The sequence below is a fragment of the Cyprinus carpio genome, chromosome B3 (assembly GCF_018340385.1).
Source record: "Cyprinus carpio isolate SPL01 chromosome B3, ASM1834038v1, whole genome shotgun sequence".
NCBI classification, from domain to species: domain Eukaryota; kingdom Metazoa; phylum Chordata; class Actinopteri; order Cypriniformes; family Cyprinidae; genus Cyprinus; species Cyprinus carpio.
In genome coordinates this window covers 12,998,771-13,012,842 of record NC_056599.1, presented here as the reverse complement: position 1 = coordinate 13,012,842, position 14,072 = coordinate 12,998,771, and the positions used below count along the sequence as shown (strand labels likewise).

Here is a 14,072-nt window from a genome sequence, read left to right as displayed (position 1 = left end):
CTGCCAAATGCAATGCACTGGGAATATTGCTCTTTTTTTAGAATATAAATTACTGGACTAAGACCAATCTTAACAGAAATGCAATCTGAGAATGGTGTCTGGGCCGGATTAAAGTATTGTGGTGCCCCTGAAGCTTCGCTCCAAGTGTTGTTGTTTGACTAGCGCCTCAGAAGCTTGTGTTACTTGGCTTCAAGTTAGATTTATGAAATCTGTTCAGCACTGTCAGGAAACAATGTCAGCATACGCTAGAAGGACAGTAAAGGCAGCATCCTTTCTTCCTGAACTACTGCTTAAGAGTCCTATCTATGTTTTTTCTCCAGATAATATCACATTTCTATTGCACATTAACTCCATAAAGGTTCAGAAAACAGATTTGTTGCCTGATATCATAGAACAACTTCAAAGGTGGTGTTAGAGAACTCTTTTAAGATCTGTGTTTCTTTAGATATCTATCTATGTGCCTGTGCTTCAAAAAAAAAATAATAATAAAAAATAAATAAACCGCAAGATGCATCTCTAATCCAAAGATTGCAAAAGTGTGGAAAGAAGTAACTCATGTACTTCAGGCCCTGGTTGTAAATCTTGTGATCTTATGGTTCTGAAGAGGCCTGAAATACAGCTTTGAGCTTTTGAACTGCATACTGTTGACTTTCTGAACTTCAGCAAATCACCATGATTTTCAATAAAATCTTGAATCCAGACATGACCCTGTCCATGGTGCTGATTCTGAGCAGGTACAAAAGCCAGTCACCTTCAGTCGCCATGTTACTGAAGCCTTCATAGGTATTTCTTCAGCAAAGCAACAGAAGATATAGACTGCACTCTAAAGAGTGTGCTTAAACAGCTTCCTAATGCACATGATTAATAGCTCTATCAACTCAGCATCGATCTGTCAGCAAAAGCAGTATGTTCCTAACAGAGAACACTCAAAACAGACAAAAGAGAACATAATATACAGAAGAAATCCACAGTATTTCCAAATAGCATCCATCTTAAGAATAATAATTCTGATTGAATGAGCACCGGTTGAAATCCTTGACCACTTTGACTACACATTCTACATTAATGCACTCGCATATATAAGTCACACTACAAACATGCAGCTTTTCACTATATAAGACATTCATTGATGTCCTGGAGTTGTGTGGATTACCTGTGGATTATTGTGTTGTTTTTATCAGCCGTTTAGACTCTCGTTCTGACGGCACCCATTCACTGCAGAGGATCCATCTGTGAGCAAGTGATGTAATACTAAATTTTCTCAAATTAATTTCTAATTAAGAAACAAACGCATCTATATCTGATATGCCCTGAGGGTGAGAAAATTCTCAGCAAATCTTATTTTTATCTGAATTAATTCTAATGAGAGCTTTATCAGACACTTCACATAAGTGCTTTTTGTCCTACACAACCGCTTATAACCATTCATGTGTGCCAGGGGTATATATTTGTTAATCATCTTAAAAAAGCAAAACTTCAAAGCGAATTGGAATCAGAGAGAGTCTGGGATGAAACAAAACCCTCATAAACTTACTGAAAACTGTGGTAAACAGTCACAACCACAGGCAGGCCTTAAAGTATTGTGCAATTATCCTCTGACAGTGTCCGAGGATTGTGTTGTTGTGGCCATGGAGCAGTAAAGCCCAGTTCACAGACAGTTCCAGGCCAACCACATCCGTGATGCATGTGGCTTTATAGGACATGTGAATAGAGCCTGGCCTTGAGAGATCAGCGTGGTAAATAACCATCAGTATGCAGCATAGCTACAAATTCTGACAAAAGCAAGAAGTCTTGCCCTAACAGACTACTTTTGAATGCTTTGATGTGGTTCTTTCCTAGTCATCCATAAACCATCTTAGCGCAACAACCCTAAACACAGGGATGGGTTTAGTGAGGAATGTATAGGCTCAGTGAGGGAGTGAATCATTACAGTGAATCAAACTAAAGATTAAAGATTAATTTAGTTGAATCTTTCTGACTAATTCTTAAAAATCTGCTTATAGTTAGCCTAATTTGCAAATAAATCAGATAAGAGCCTGTTACATCTTTTTAAGAAATTCCAGAACACAATGATTTTAATTTTTTACTGTTTTGTTCTTTTTTTAAAAGATGGAACCAGTTCTTATCTGATTCCCAACCCCATACATTACACTAATACAGTCCTAACCTTAAAACAACTCTTGACATTCAAACTGCTGTAATGTGATGAAGCAAACTGCCCCGTGCCATTATAATCCACATGACTCTGCCACATCCTTGTGTACGTCCAAGATTCTGAGGGTGGGAGACTAATTAGTCTCCTGTCACACGCCACACCATCCATTGCCACTGAAACATTGATTCTCAATCCCATTACTTGGCCAGTCAGAGTAACAGATTACTGCTGACTTCAGCCTGTTATAGGGCATATATATCACCCAGGCAGCCTACAGTCAGTCACCCTAAATATGTCCTCATAAAGCGAGAGGGCATTTTTACAGGCTTAGCCAATGCCCTTCCCGCACTACTATCATCTCAAAACAAGGAAGAATGTTCTGAATCAAATATGGAAACTCATATCCTCGTTTCATCTTTATTCTATAAAGGTTTCTTTATTGACATTAATGGTTCCATAAGGAAGCTTTTATAGCTCTTTATAGTGGAAAAAAATGTTCTTTAGATCATTAAAATGTTCTACACATTAACAAAAAATAAATAAATAAATAGTTCTATAAAGAACTGTCCACTGAAATGTTCTTTGGGAAAGCTAAAATGCATTTAAGCCTTCATTTTTAAGAGTACTGAGCTTGATCCGATTTTCTGTCATTGCAGACACAAGAGAAATGAGGGACGTTATGGCTAGCGGAAGTTCCCTTGGAAAGCAGGAATGCAAGAATGCAATTGAATCAAGCACAGGACTGTGCACCGGTCAAGGCATCTTTTCAGCTATAATTCCTTGGTCGTGATTGGGAGTGTCCATGGCCCTCATATTGCTCAATCTAATTACAGCAGTGGGTGTTACGTAATAGTTTGTTACGGCTTCCCAATCAGTGAGCCATTCACACGCTGATCTGCATGCGAAGGGCATATCTAGAGTGCCCGGTAAAAACACAGACAGTGAAAACCAAGAGCGATGGAGAAGAAGCTGACCCCCTCCGCACCCCAGATTCAGAGGCAGCTGAACAGTAGCTGATTCATTAGTATGCTGCACGTCACCTCGGCCAGGGATGCTTTTGGCTCCGTTTACAGCACTACCTATTTCTTTCTTCACCTATGTCATCCTAATTCATGCCGCTCTCCTTTTTTAAGGTCTATGCATGCACGCTGGTGCATCACATGCTGTATACGTTGCTCTTAATGAACTGTGTGAGCCGACTGCAGACATGCAGCCTCTCTCACCGGGCTGCAGGGAATGCATGAAGAGTGAGCTTGATGCCACAAGAGAGGGTGTGCACATGAATCTCAGTGTCAAAAGTCGGCCTCCAACCACACGGTCTGCCCTCACGGTCACTGACTGAAACACCACAGGCTGCTGACTTCTCGAGGAAGTAAACAGCAGTGCTCAGATATTTCAAACACACAGACGTTATGCAACGAAACTGCCTTGGGAACACAGGACACACAAAAAGAGGAACACAACAGTTCTGGCTGACTAATGCCAAGTCAGCTCCGTTTGATTGCAAATGTACAAAACACTCTCTCGCTTTGTAGTGCAAAATGCACGCATGTGCGAGTGCACAGACATGTAGGATGCCTTTTGATAAATGCATTATTCACAAACAAAAGAAAACGTATTTTATAATATTTTTCTACATTTATTTGCATCAAAATATTTAAAAATGCTGATTAAAGCCATACAAAAATATGTAGCAATTTCAACACATTATTAACAATAAATAAATGTTTGCAAAAACATACATTTAGGCCTATGTTATGTATTTTAAAATGTTTTAACCAAAACATGTATGTGGCTGTTTCAACATGACAAATATAAAGTCTAAATTGTTTCATATCATTGGTGGCATGTAAATCAGCGCATATTTCATAAATAATAAACGGTGGGGGGCAGAAAATGTCATGTTTTCACTCACCTTGGTCGAAATGCGAACTGAAGGCAAAACTGGGATTAAATAAAACCGAGGACATGACCGCGACAAATACCGACGCTTTCATCCTCCTCATAAGGCTTCTGATTTACTGCAGGACACAGCGATTGTACATTAAATAAAGAAAAAAAATCGCTTCATATCAGAAAATTAGGCATGAGGGTGCTCCGATGCATCATGAAACACAGCAGCGCGCGCGTCATCTCTGCCTCACTTTAAATGCGTCTGATTAAGAAACAGATGCTAGGAAGCATTTCCGCTCGTCTCTGTGCTGCGTCTAACGCGTTTCAGTGTAAACAGCGCGGTGTCTCCTCGTCCATCAGGCTGTTTACTGAAGGCTCCTCGTGGCAGACCACCTATCAGCGTCGCTTTTTCTGCGTGTGAAGGCTATGCACCAAGATTTTGGTGTCTGGCAGCTGTCCAGTATCATTCCTGCAAATGTTTTGCTCTGCCTGCAGCTGTGCCCTTCGGACACGCAGTGTCTGATATATACTTAGAGCTCTGGGCAGTTTATTTCGGAGTGTATGATGGAGTGTGTAGAGAGGATTTTTAATGCTGCAACGGCACTGACAGACAGGAGAGCGCGCTCGAGCGAGCGCAGGCACACAGCAGCACTGTGACGGGTTTGATAGAGAGATGAAAAAAAAAATAGTCGGTGCTTAAAATCTGCTCTGTCGGAAGTGACTCTTGCCTGTCTCACGGAATGCTTACACTACAGTATAGGTCTTCCCTGTTGAAAATAACAGCTTGAACCATCTGATTTGCTGGTCTTAGCTGGTTTGAGATAGTTTCCCTGCCCGACCAACAGAAAAGCCTAAATCCCTCTAACAGCACAACAGATCAGACTGGGAAATAAACAAAACATCAAGAAATATATTTGAGGATGCATTACCATCATACTGTTTATTAAATGTGGGTTGAAAAAAACTATAACCCTAAATGACACAGAAGTTTGGTAATGTTGGAAAAACAAAATTCTTGGCGAAACTGTGCAATGTGAATTTGTGTTTACACTCATGAGAGATTCAAAGGTGTCTGTTTACAACGTGTTTTTCAGTGTTGAGCATTTGTATCCAGTCAGATACATATCTGTTGATTTCTTGAACGCAATGGCCAATCAGAGGTGTGTAATTTAGTCAGAATCCACTCATTGCTCAAAATGGCAGAGTTAGTTTAGTGCTTAGTTAAGGCCCATTCACACCAAGAACGATAACTATAAAGATAACTATATTAGCGTCCGCACCAGCAGACAATAATGTCTGTTTAATCTACTGCTTTAAATTTTCAAGCTCTTTATACAGCAGGATTGATTCTGATTGAAAGTGAAAGTGAAAGTGACGTGACATTCAGCCAAGTATGGTGACCCATACTCAGAATTCGTGCTCTGCATTTAACCCATCCGAAGTGCACACACACAGAGCAGTGAACACACACACACACTGTGAACACACACCCGGAGCAGTGGGCAGCCATTTTATGCTGCGGCGCCCGGGGAGCAGTTGGGGGTTCGATGCCTTGCTCAAGGGCACCTAAGTCATGGTATTGAAGGTGGAGAGAGAACTGTACATGCACTCCCCCCACCCTGTCATTGGCTGTCAATGTTTCAGCTCATTCATCAGCTGAAAAGAAAATCGTTTTATAAATGATTCCAATCGTTTCTCTGTGCCTTTATCTTTTTAGCTCTGATGTGGACTCTGCTATTTTTTTATATTAAGAACATGTAGAGAACATGAAGAAGCATGGGCTAGTTTTGAGTAGCAATTGACCCTTCACCGTTTGATTGACAGGCGATCTGACCAATCATAATGCCAAATCTGGCATTTTTTTCCAACAAACAATAAAGACAGGAGAGTAGATTTAGGTTGCTGGACTTCAACTTTAAAAATGGTGTGTACTGACATCTTTCTGCAGTAGAAACAAGTTACATACTGATGTTCATTCATGTTTTTTTCAAGTTATAACAAGAAAAGAGGAAGAGATGATTGGTTCACTTGCCTCTTGAACTGAGGCGCTACAGTGATCTGTCATGACACATTAAAGAGCCACAAAACAGTATAATTTTTTTTTTTTTTAAATGACAAAATTGAATCTGTCAGTGCATTGTCAGTTTTCTCTTTGTTCTGCAAAGTATTTTATTTTCACTGCATGAGAACATGATGTGTGGTGTGAGAGGGCCATGGCTTGTCGTATGTAGCAACAGTAACTAAGGGGGGAGGGGGGGTCTTTGTGATGGGTCAGTTGGGCTGGTTTTGTTGCACAGACATGGAAATCCCATTGCAAATCCTCTCATAATAATGTGTAAACACAACCTAAATAATAGATTCATTGTGCAGTGCAGAGATTCATTGATTATGGATTTGAATAATAAATGTTTTGTTTTTCATGCTGCTCCAAGGACCAACGGACACGTACATGCTTTCAGAAGTGTCATCTGCATATAAATATTTGACTCACTCTTTTGAAATTGACATGATTAACATTAGGGTTAGAGCACCGTCACTGATTTCAGAAGCAACATGAACTCTACTAAGGGAGAAAAACACTATTTCTAGGGAGAAAAATAGATAGATATTTCTACCAAGGGAGAAAAACATGATTTCTACCAAAGGGTAACCCCTGATGGAAGTTTTGTCCCGGGCCCAAGAATTGCTTACTGCTGCCCTGGTAACTGGTTAAAAATGTTACATCTATATTTTCTTTGTCACGGCTGTGTTTCAGACAGTGTCTGATGTCTGAGAATACTTAAGTAAAATAATTCCACTTCCGACCTCAAAAAGTTCCAGTCAGGCTGCATTCCAGAATGCTATATTCTCTCTTGAATAAAAAAACTACTGTAACTTGTTAGCCACCACCTAAATGGAAATAACATCAAATAATTCTTCTGTTGAAAGCAGGGCACATCAATCTGCACTGACTTTACAAGCAATAGCCTGACCTTGAGCACAGTTCCAGTAGTTGTGGGATAATTCCAAGTTCTGAAATTTTCTGGAACATAGCATGATGTGTCTTGAGAAAGCTAACCATTAGCATATCCATTCATCTCGAAGGCAGCTGCTGAGTTACACAACCTGGATGCTGACATCTTTGCTTTATTCAAGTGACTGATCACTCTGGAAAATGAGATGCTGACAATGGTGATAAACAGAGGCTGAAGCTAACCACCCAAAACATGACCCCAGGATATTTTTTATACCTTTATTCATATTTGTGAAAGGAAATAACAATACACTATGCGATTTCTCTTATTAATGATGTGAACTAATTGTTAGTCATTGAAAGGTTAAAGGATGTGAAGGGCATACAGAAATGTCTAGGGTCATATAGTGCCCTCATCAGGCAACAGAAAGTAAGGCAAGATAAAAAAAAAACTGAAGGCCCACCTACCTTAAGAATGCAAATTATTTTTTTTCTCCTCAAAAGTCATTTCTGGAGCTACTGGATTAAGCAACTGCTCATTATGCAACAAAAAAATGAAACTGCCCAGCCGCTTAGACTGGTGATGTGGCACAACAGTTAACTGGACAAATAACCTCTGCCTGAGAACAACACACGTGCATCAGATTGAAAGGTTAGATTTACAAAACCCTTCTCTTATCTAAGTAGTGGATACTCACAGTCTTTTTAATCAAGTAAATCTATACAGGTTATACTCATGTTACAGGTTATGTTTTTATGTGGCAGGTGACTAAGGGCCTGACCTTAGAGAAAAAATAGACTTGTTTTTATAATTTATTATTCATTATCTGATCAAATTAGTTACATTTGTAGAAATAGAGTTTGAGGTTTGCTCTTTAAATATATCACCTGTTTGAAATGCACCTTTTTTATAAAGTAAAATCAGGTAATTTGGTGATCTGAATGTTAAAGTCCAGTGTCATTTAATGCCTTGTTTTAGCCGTACAAAAACAGCCTGTTCTACCGTTGGAAGTCTGGCACATTCACAGGAAATAGCTTACTTCCACATTCAGAATAATGTAGTGTGATAGTACTATTTAAGGTTATAGGAGATATGTGACAATTCCAAAGAAACACTCACCAGAATAATTCAGATCTGCCCAGATAAGTAGTTTTTAAGGTACTTTAGTCATTTACAGCAAGTCTGGTGTCAGTTATTGTTTTACTGTAGGCTACAAAAACAGCCTATTATGCTGCTTGATGCTGCAAACTGGTATAAAACATTACATTGTCTCATCATTTTAAATTACTAAAATTCAATGGATAAAGGAGGTAAGGAGATTTGTTCAGATTCATCATTGGTTAGTTTACAATGCAATCATCAAAGTATACAAGATATTTTAATAGAAATGCAGCTAACATTATACAGAATTCATATAATGGTTATAGTGACAAATAGTACTTTTATGGGTAGCCTACCGGCACATATATTGGTATCAAAGGAAATTAAATGGCTGATAAGGCACCAAAGAAGATAATTAAAATTACATTTATTTATCAGTACATTTAAGTAAGCATCATTATCAAGAGCATCATTATGAAAAGGTTGAAGGAAAGGTGGCAAAAACAATGGGAGGAAGAGAGGAAAGAACAATGGTACAGAGTTCAAAGGAAAGTGGGAGAGATGAGATGTGCAGGAAAAAGCAGAAGGGATGAAATAATAATATCAAGGTAAAGATTTGGACACATAAGACTAAATAGTACACTTTATAAAATGGGTAAACATTACAAGATGGTGTGAATAGCAACTGTGGGCAAGAAGAAACAGTGGAACATGTTATGGTATACTGTCAGAAATACAATGCTGAAAGAAGGATTCTGATACAAAATCTAACAAAGATAAAAAGAAAAGCATTTTAGTCTAGTTGATATTCTAGATTAAAAATAATTTGGGAAATGATTATTACAGCTTTCTAGTTCAGTATCTTAAAATATCTCATTTGTGGGAGGGGATATAAAATAGAGAAGGGGGTTTGATATTACTTATTACTTAAGTTTGTTGCTAGGAGTAGAACATACAGGTTATTTTTTGTATTTAAACTTTTTTCAGTCATACCTATTTTTACTGCAGCTCCATTGCTTTGAGCAAATCTCGAGCTGCTGGTAATGTGAATAAAGCCATAGTCCACTGTGAAGCTTGCAAACATCTGGCTGGAAAATTGAGGTCCATTATGCAAAAAAAAAAAAAAAAGATCTCAGGGATTCCATGCCTTGAAAACATAGACTTTATGTGCATTATTACATCATCAGATCTTGCATAGGTTAATTCTCCACAAATCTGGAAAAATAGTTCACCACCAATAGATAGGTGCTTCCACGCATTGAAAACAAATCTGCACCCAACTTAAGTCATAGTCTGGCAGGACACTCAGAGGGCATTGGTTAGATTGACTCAAGCTCAGTAATCTGTCCAGTTAGACAGTCTCAAGCATGCAGTCTGCATTTAGCAACCCTTGGTGCCCTTCATGCAGTTTCTCCAGGACTGTGTTGCTTCCACTGCTCCTCCTCTTTCTGTAGAAGAACAGCACCAAGACTCTGTGATGTTGCATCAGCAGACACTTTCGGGGGTTTTTTAGGGTTGTGCAAGGCTAGTACATACAGGCGGTTATGAAACCTCATGTTTAATTTTTTTTGCGCTAATAAAAAATAGAATTGAGGTTAAACCATTGAAGTCGCATGGTATCCTTTTTTTCTTTTTTTACTAAATAACGTTCCTTCAGAAGTTATTACAAACATTCAATAGTGATTGATAGTGGCATTCATGTAGAAGTGTTGTATTAATCTCATTAATTGTCATATGTAGCTTGAAGCGAATTGCAATTTCTCCATTACCCATATACGATTATAATTCACTATGTATTTTATCAAATCACATACGTTTGTAAGAAACGGTTTAATTTTCCAAAAAGATTTTTAATTGTAGTAATATGATGTAGCACATGATGCTCAGAGGGTTGTGGGTGGGATGTAATGCCAGAGAAAAGTAAAGCCACAACTTACACAGCAGTGTTCAGATCATCTTTTTTTCCTGACAAAAATCAAAATAATGCAATATTTTCTATCCGCTGAATGTAAGCTTTTCCATATTCCAAGCTTGCCTGCTGCACGTGGGACATGCATGTGAGAATTGTGAAAATTATGAAAATAAATCTAGGAATTATTTGATTGTTGGATTTTAAATCAGCGGGGTTGAGGCGTTGGAAGTCTGGCACATTCACAGGAAATAGCTTACTTCCACATTCAGAATAATGTAGTGTGATAGTACTATTTAAGGTTATAGGAGATATGTGACCATTCCAAAGAAACAGTCACCAGAATAATTCAGATCTGCCCAGATAAGTAGTTTTTAAGGTACTTTAGTCATTTACATTTTTTACAGCAAGTCTGGTGTCAGTTATTGTTTTACTGTAGGCTACAAAAACAGCCTATTATGCTGCTTGATGCTGCAAACTGGTATAAAACATTACATTGTCTCATCATTTTAAATTACTAAAATTCAGTGGATAAAGGAGGTAAGGAGATTTGTTCAGATTCATCATTGGTTAGTTTACAATGCAATCATCAAAGTATACGAGATATTTTAATAGAAATGCAGCTAACATTATACAGAATTCATATAATGGTTATATGACAATAGTACTTTTATGGGTAGCCTACCGGCACATATATTGGTATCAAAGGAAATTAAATGGCTGATAAGGCACCAAAGAAGATAATTAAAATTACATTTATTTATCAGTACATTTAAGTAAGCATCATTATCAAGAGCATCATTATGAAAAGGTTGAAGGAAAGGTGGCAAAAACAATGGGAGGAAGAGAGGAAAGAACAATGGTACAGAGTTCAAAGGAAAGTGGGAGAGATGAGATGTGCAGGAAAAAGCAGAAGAGATGAAATAATAATATCAAGGTAAAGATTTGGACACATAAGACTAAACAGTACACTTTATAAAATGGGTAAACATTACAAGATGGTGTGAATAGCAACTGTGGGCAAGAAGAAACAGTGGAACATGTTATGATATACTGTCAGAAATACAATGCTGAAAGAAGGATTCTGATACAAAATCTAACAAAGATAAAAAGAAAAGCATTTTAGTCTAGTTGATATTCTAGATTAAAAATAATTTGGGAAATGATTATTACAGCTTTCTAGTTCAGTATCTTAAAATATCTCATTTTGTGGAGGGGATATAAAATAGAGAAGGGGGTTTGATATTACTTATTACTTAAGTTTGTTGCTAGGAGTAGAACATACAGGTTATTTTTTGTATTTAAACTTTTTTTCAGTCATACCTATTTTTACTGCAGCTCCATTGCTTTGAGCAAATCTCGAGCTGCTGGTAATGTGAATAAAGCCATAGTCCACTGTGAAGCTTGCAAACATCTGGCTGGAAAATTGAGGTCCATTATGCAAAAAAAAAAAAAAAAAAAAAAAAAAAGAAGATCTCAGGGATTCCATGCCTTGAAAACATAGACTTTATGTGCATTATTACATCATCAGATCTTGCATAGGTTAATTCTCCACAAATCTGGAAAAATAGTTCACCACCAATAGATAGGTGCTTCCACGCATTGAAAACAAATCTGCACCCAACTTAAATCATAGTCTGGCAGGACACTCAGAGGGCATTGGTTAGATTGACTCAAGCTCAGTTATCTGTCCACTTAGACAGTCTCAAGCATGCAGTCTGCATTTAGCAACCCTTGGTGCCCTTCATGCAGTTTCTCCAGGACTGTGTTGCTTCCACTGCTCCTCCTCTTTCTGTAGAAGAACAACACCAAGACTCTGTGATGTTGCATCAGCAGACACTTTCGGGGGTTTTTTAGGGTTGTGCAAGGCTAGTACATACAGGCAGTTATGAAACCTCATGTTTAATTTTTTTTGCGCTAATAAAAAATAGAATTGAGGTTGAACCATTGAAGTCGCATGGTATCCTTTTTTTCTTTTTTTACTAAATAACGTTCCTTCAGAAGTTATTACAAACATTCAATAGTGATTGATAGTGACATTCATGTAGAAGTGTTGTATTAATCTCATTAATTGTCATAAGTAGCTTGAAGCGAATTGCAATTTCTCCATTACCCATATACGATTATAATTCACTATGTATTTTATCAAATCACATACGTTTGTAAGAAATGGTTTAATTTTCCAAAAAGATTTTTAATTGTAGTAATATGATGTAGCACATGATGCTCAGAGGGTTGTGGGTGGGATGTAATGCCAGAGAAAAGTAAAGCCACAACTTACACAGCAGTGTTCAGATCATCTTTTTTTTCCTGACAAAAATCAAAATAATGCAATATTTTCTATCCGCTGAATGTAAGCTTTTCCATATTCCAAGCGGGGAAGATGTGGCCTAGTGGTTAGAGAGTTTGACTCTTAACCCTTAGGTTGTGGGTTTAAGTCTCGGGCCGGTAATACGACGACTGAGGTGCCCTTGAGCAAGGCATCGAACCCCCAACTGCTCCCCGGGCGCCGCAACATAAATGGCTGCCCACCATGTTCACGGTGTATGTGTGTGTGTGTTCACTGCTGTGTGTGTGCACTTTGGATGGGTTAAATGCAGAGCAAGAATTCTGAGTATGGGTCACGTCACAAGCATTTCATTGATACTACCTTTTATATCTACCTATATGTGCGAAAATGGATTCTAAATTTTTACTAAAATATAGACAAAAGAAAGAAGTTGAATGCTTCTCTGGACGTGTGTTGCCCTGTCGCCTTATGAACCAGCTTGGGACCAGATTATGAAGAATGTGCGTAAATGTGACTTAATTGTATATACATTTTCAAAAGGTGCTTGGCTGAATAATATTGGTCTTGTCAATTTAAAAAGGAAAAAAAGGGTTGCTCTTAAAAAGGTTTGAAAACCACTGCTCCAGACTATAAATTCAGCTCATAATAACAAGAAACAATAATCAGTCTTTGCCATTTCCAAAAAAAAAAAAGTAATGATATAGGGGTCTGGCTTTAAAGGGTTTTTTTTTGTTGTTGTTTCTTTTGTTTTTTTTTTCTTTACAAAAGATTATATATTGTTGGAAAAGTATTTCTACAATTCAATTTTCAATTATCATCTAATCATATCTCACAGAATCTGTTGCCTAACCTGTTATCACATGAATTTCCCATATTTCATAACAAAAGTTACGACATAAAAATACCCTCTTTTGGACACTATCTAATAATAATCTAGTTCCTTTTTCTCTAGAGTTTGACCAAAGGGTTTTTATACTTTTTAAAATATTTTGCATTTTTGACTGCATTTGTTATTTGTCAATATTTTGAACTTTGCACTTTTGTTTTCTCTAAAAGAGTTTCAAATACTGTACATCTGTAGTAAAGTCTTTCAGTTTTCTTAACTGAAGGGGCTTTGTTGCAAAGACGCACTTGCAGTCTAAACTGCGCTTTACATTCATTGTATTTCATGGGAATTAAAGTCAACTTTGTCAATTTTAGCAGATTACATGGAAATGGAAAAAATGAAAGTCCTTCAGGAAACAACGACACATGTAGCAGACAATCATGAGGACTAATAGAAAACTGTATTATGGGCAATAAATAAAGACAAAAGTACAGACAAGGTACACTGATTTAAAACAGAATTGACAATTAAGTAGGTAATATATGACTTATTTGTAAGTACTGAGTGAATAAATATACTGTACAGTTATTATTACTATTATTAAGTGAATGTAATATATATAGTATAGTTTAATCACACATTTGAATGAGGTAGAGTGATGTTATTGTCACTTTTTTGTTTGGTGGTCAATCTTATTCCGCTGTAGTGCACTATTAAAGTGTCTTCACACTGCAGGGCGTTCCTGTCAGATGCTGAACAGTTTCCATAGCAGATGGTGATACACTCTCAAAAACACATCTGTAGAAACTAGTGAGGATGGAGGGGGTCATGTCAGCTCTTTTGAAGTTTTGTTGTCTAAACTTCTGTTGCCTTGGTGGAGGATGGATAATGTGGAGCTTTGGTGCATATGAAGTCAACAATCGTCACTTTAGTCTTGTAGACAT

The 14,072-nt window shown here is 37.5% G+C and overlaps 2 protein-coding genes across 3 annotated transcripts in view; one reads left to right on the top strand and one right to left on the bottom strand.

Annotated features, from left to right (window-relative positions):
- The window catches only part of LOC109102510 (serine/threonine-protein kinase LMTK1-like), a 46,112-nt gene extending 41,409 nt beyond the window's left edge, over positions 1-4,703 (bottom strand). Inside the window, 1 exon segment of the mRNA XM_042719785.1 lies at positions 4,071-4,703. Coding sequence (XP_042575719.1) covers positions 4,071-4,161 — 91 coding nt within the window. The 5' untranslated portion in view covers positions 4,162-4,703.
- A 2,798-nt stretch (positions 4,704-7,501) lies between these two features.
- The window catches only part of LOC109062737 (adhesion G protein-coupled receptor E5), a 73,405-nt gene continuing 66,834 nt past the window's right edge, over positions 7,502-14,072 (top strand). For both annotated transcript variants that reach the window (XM_042719784.1, XM_042719782.1), the window contains exon 1: positions 7,502-7,653. The gene's annotated coding sequence lies outside the window, so the exon portion shown is untranslated. The remainder of the gene's footprint in view (positions 7,654-14,072) is intronic.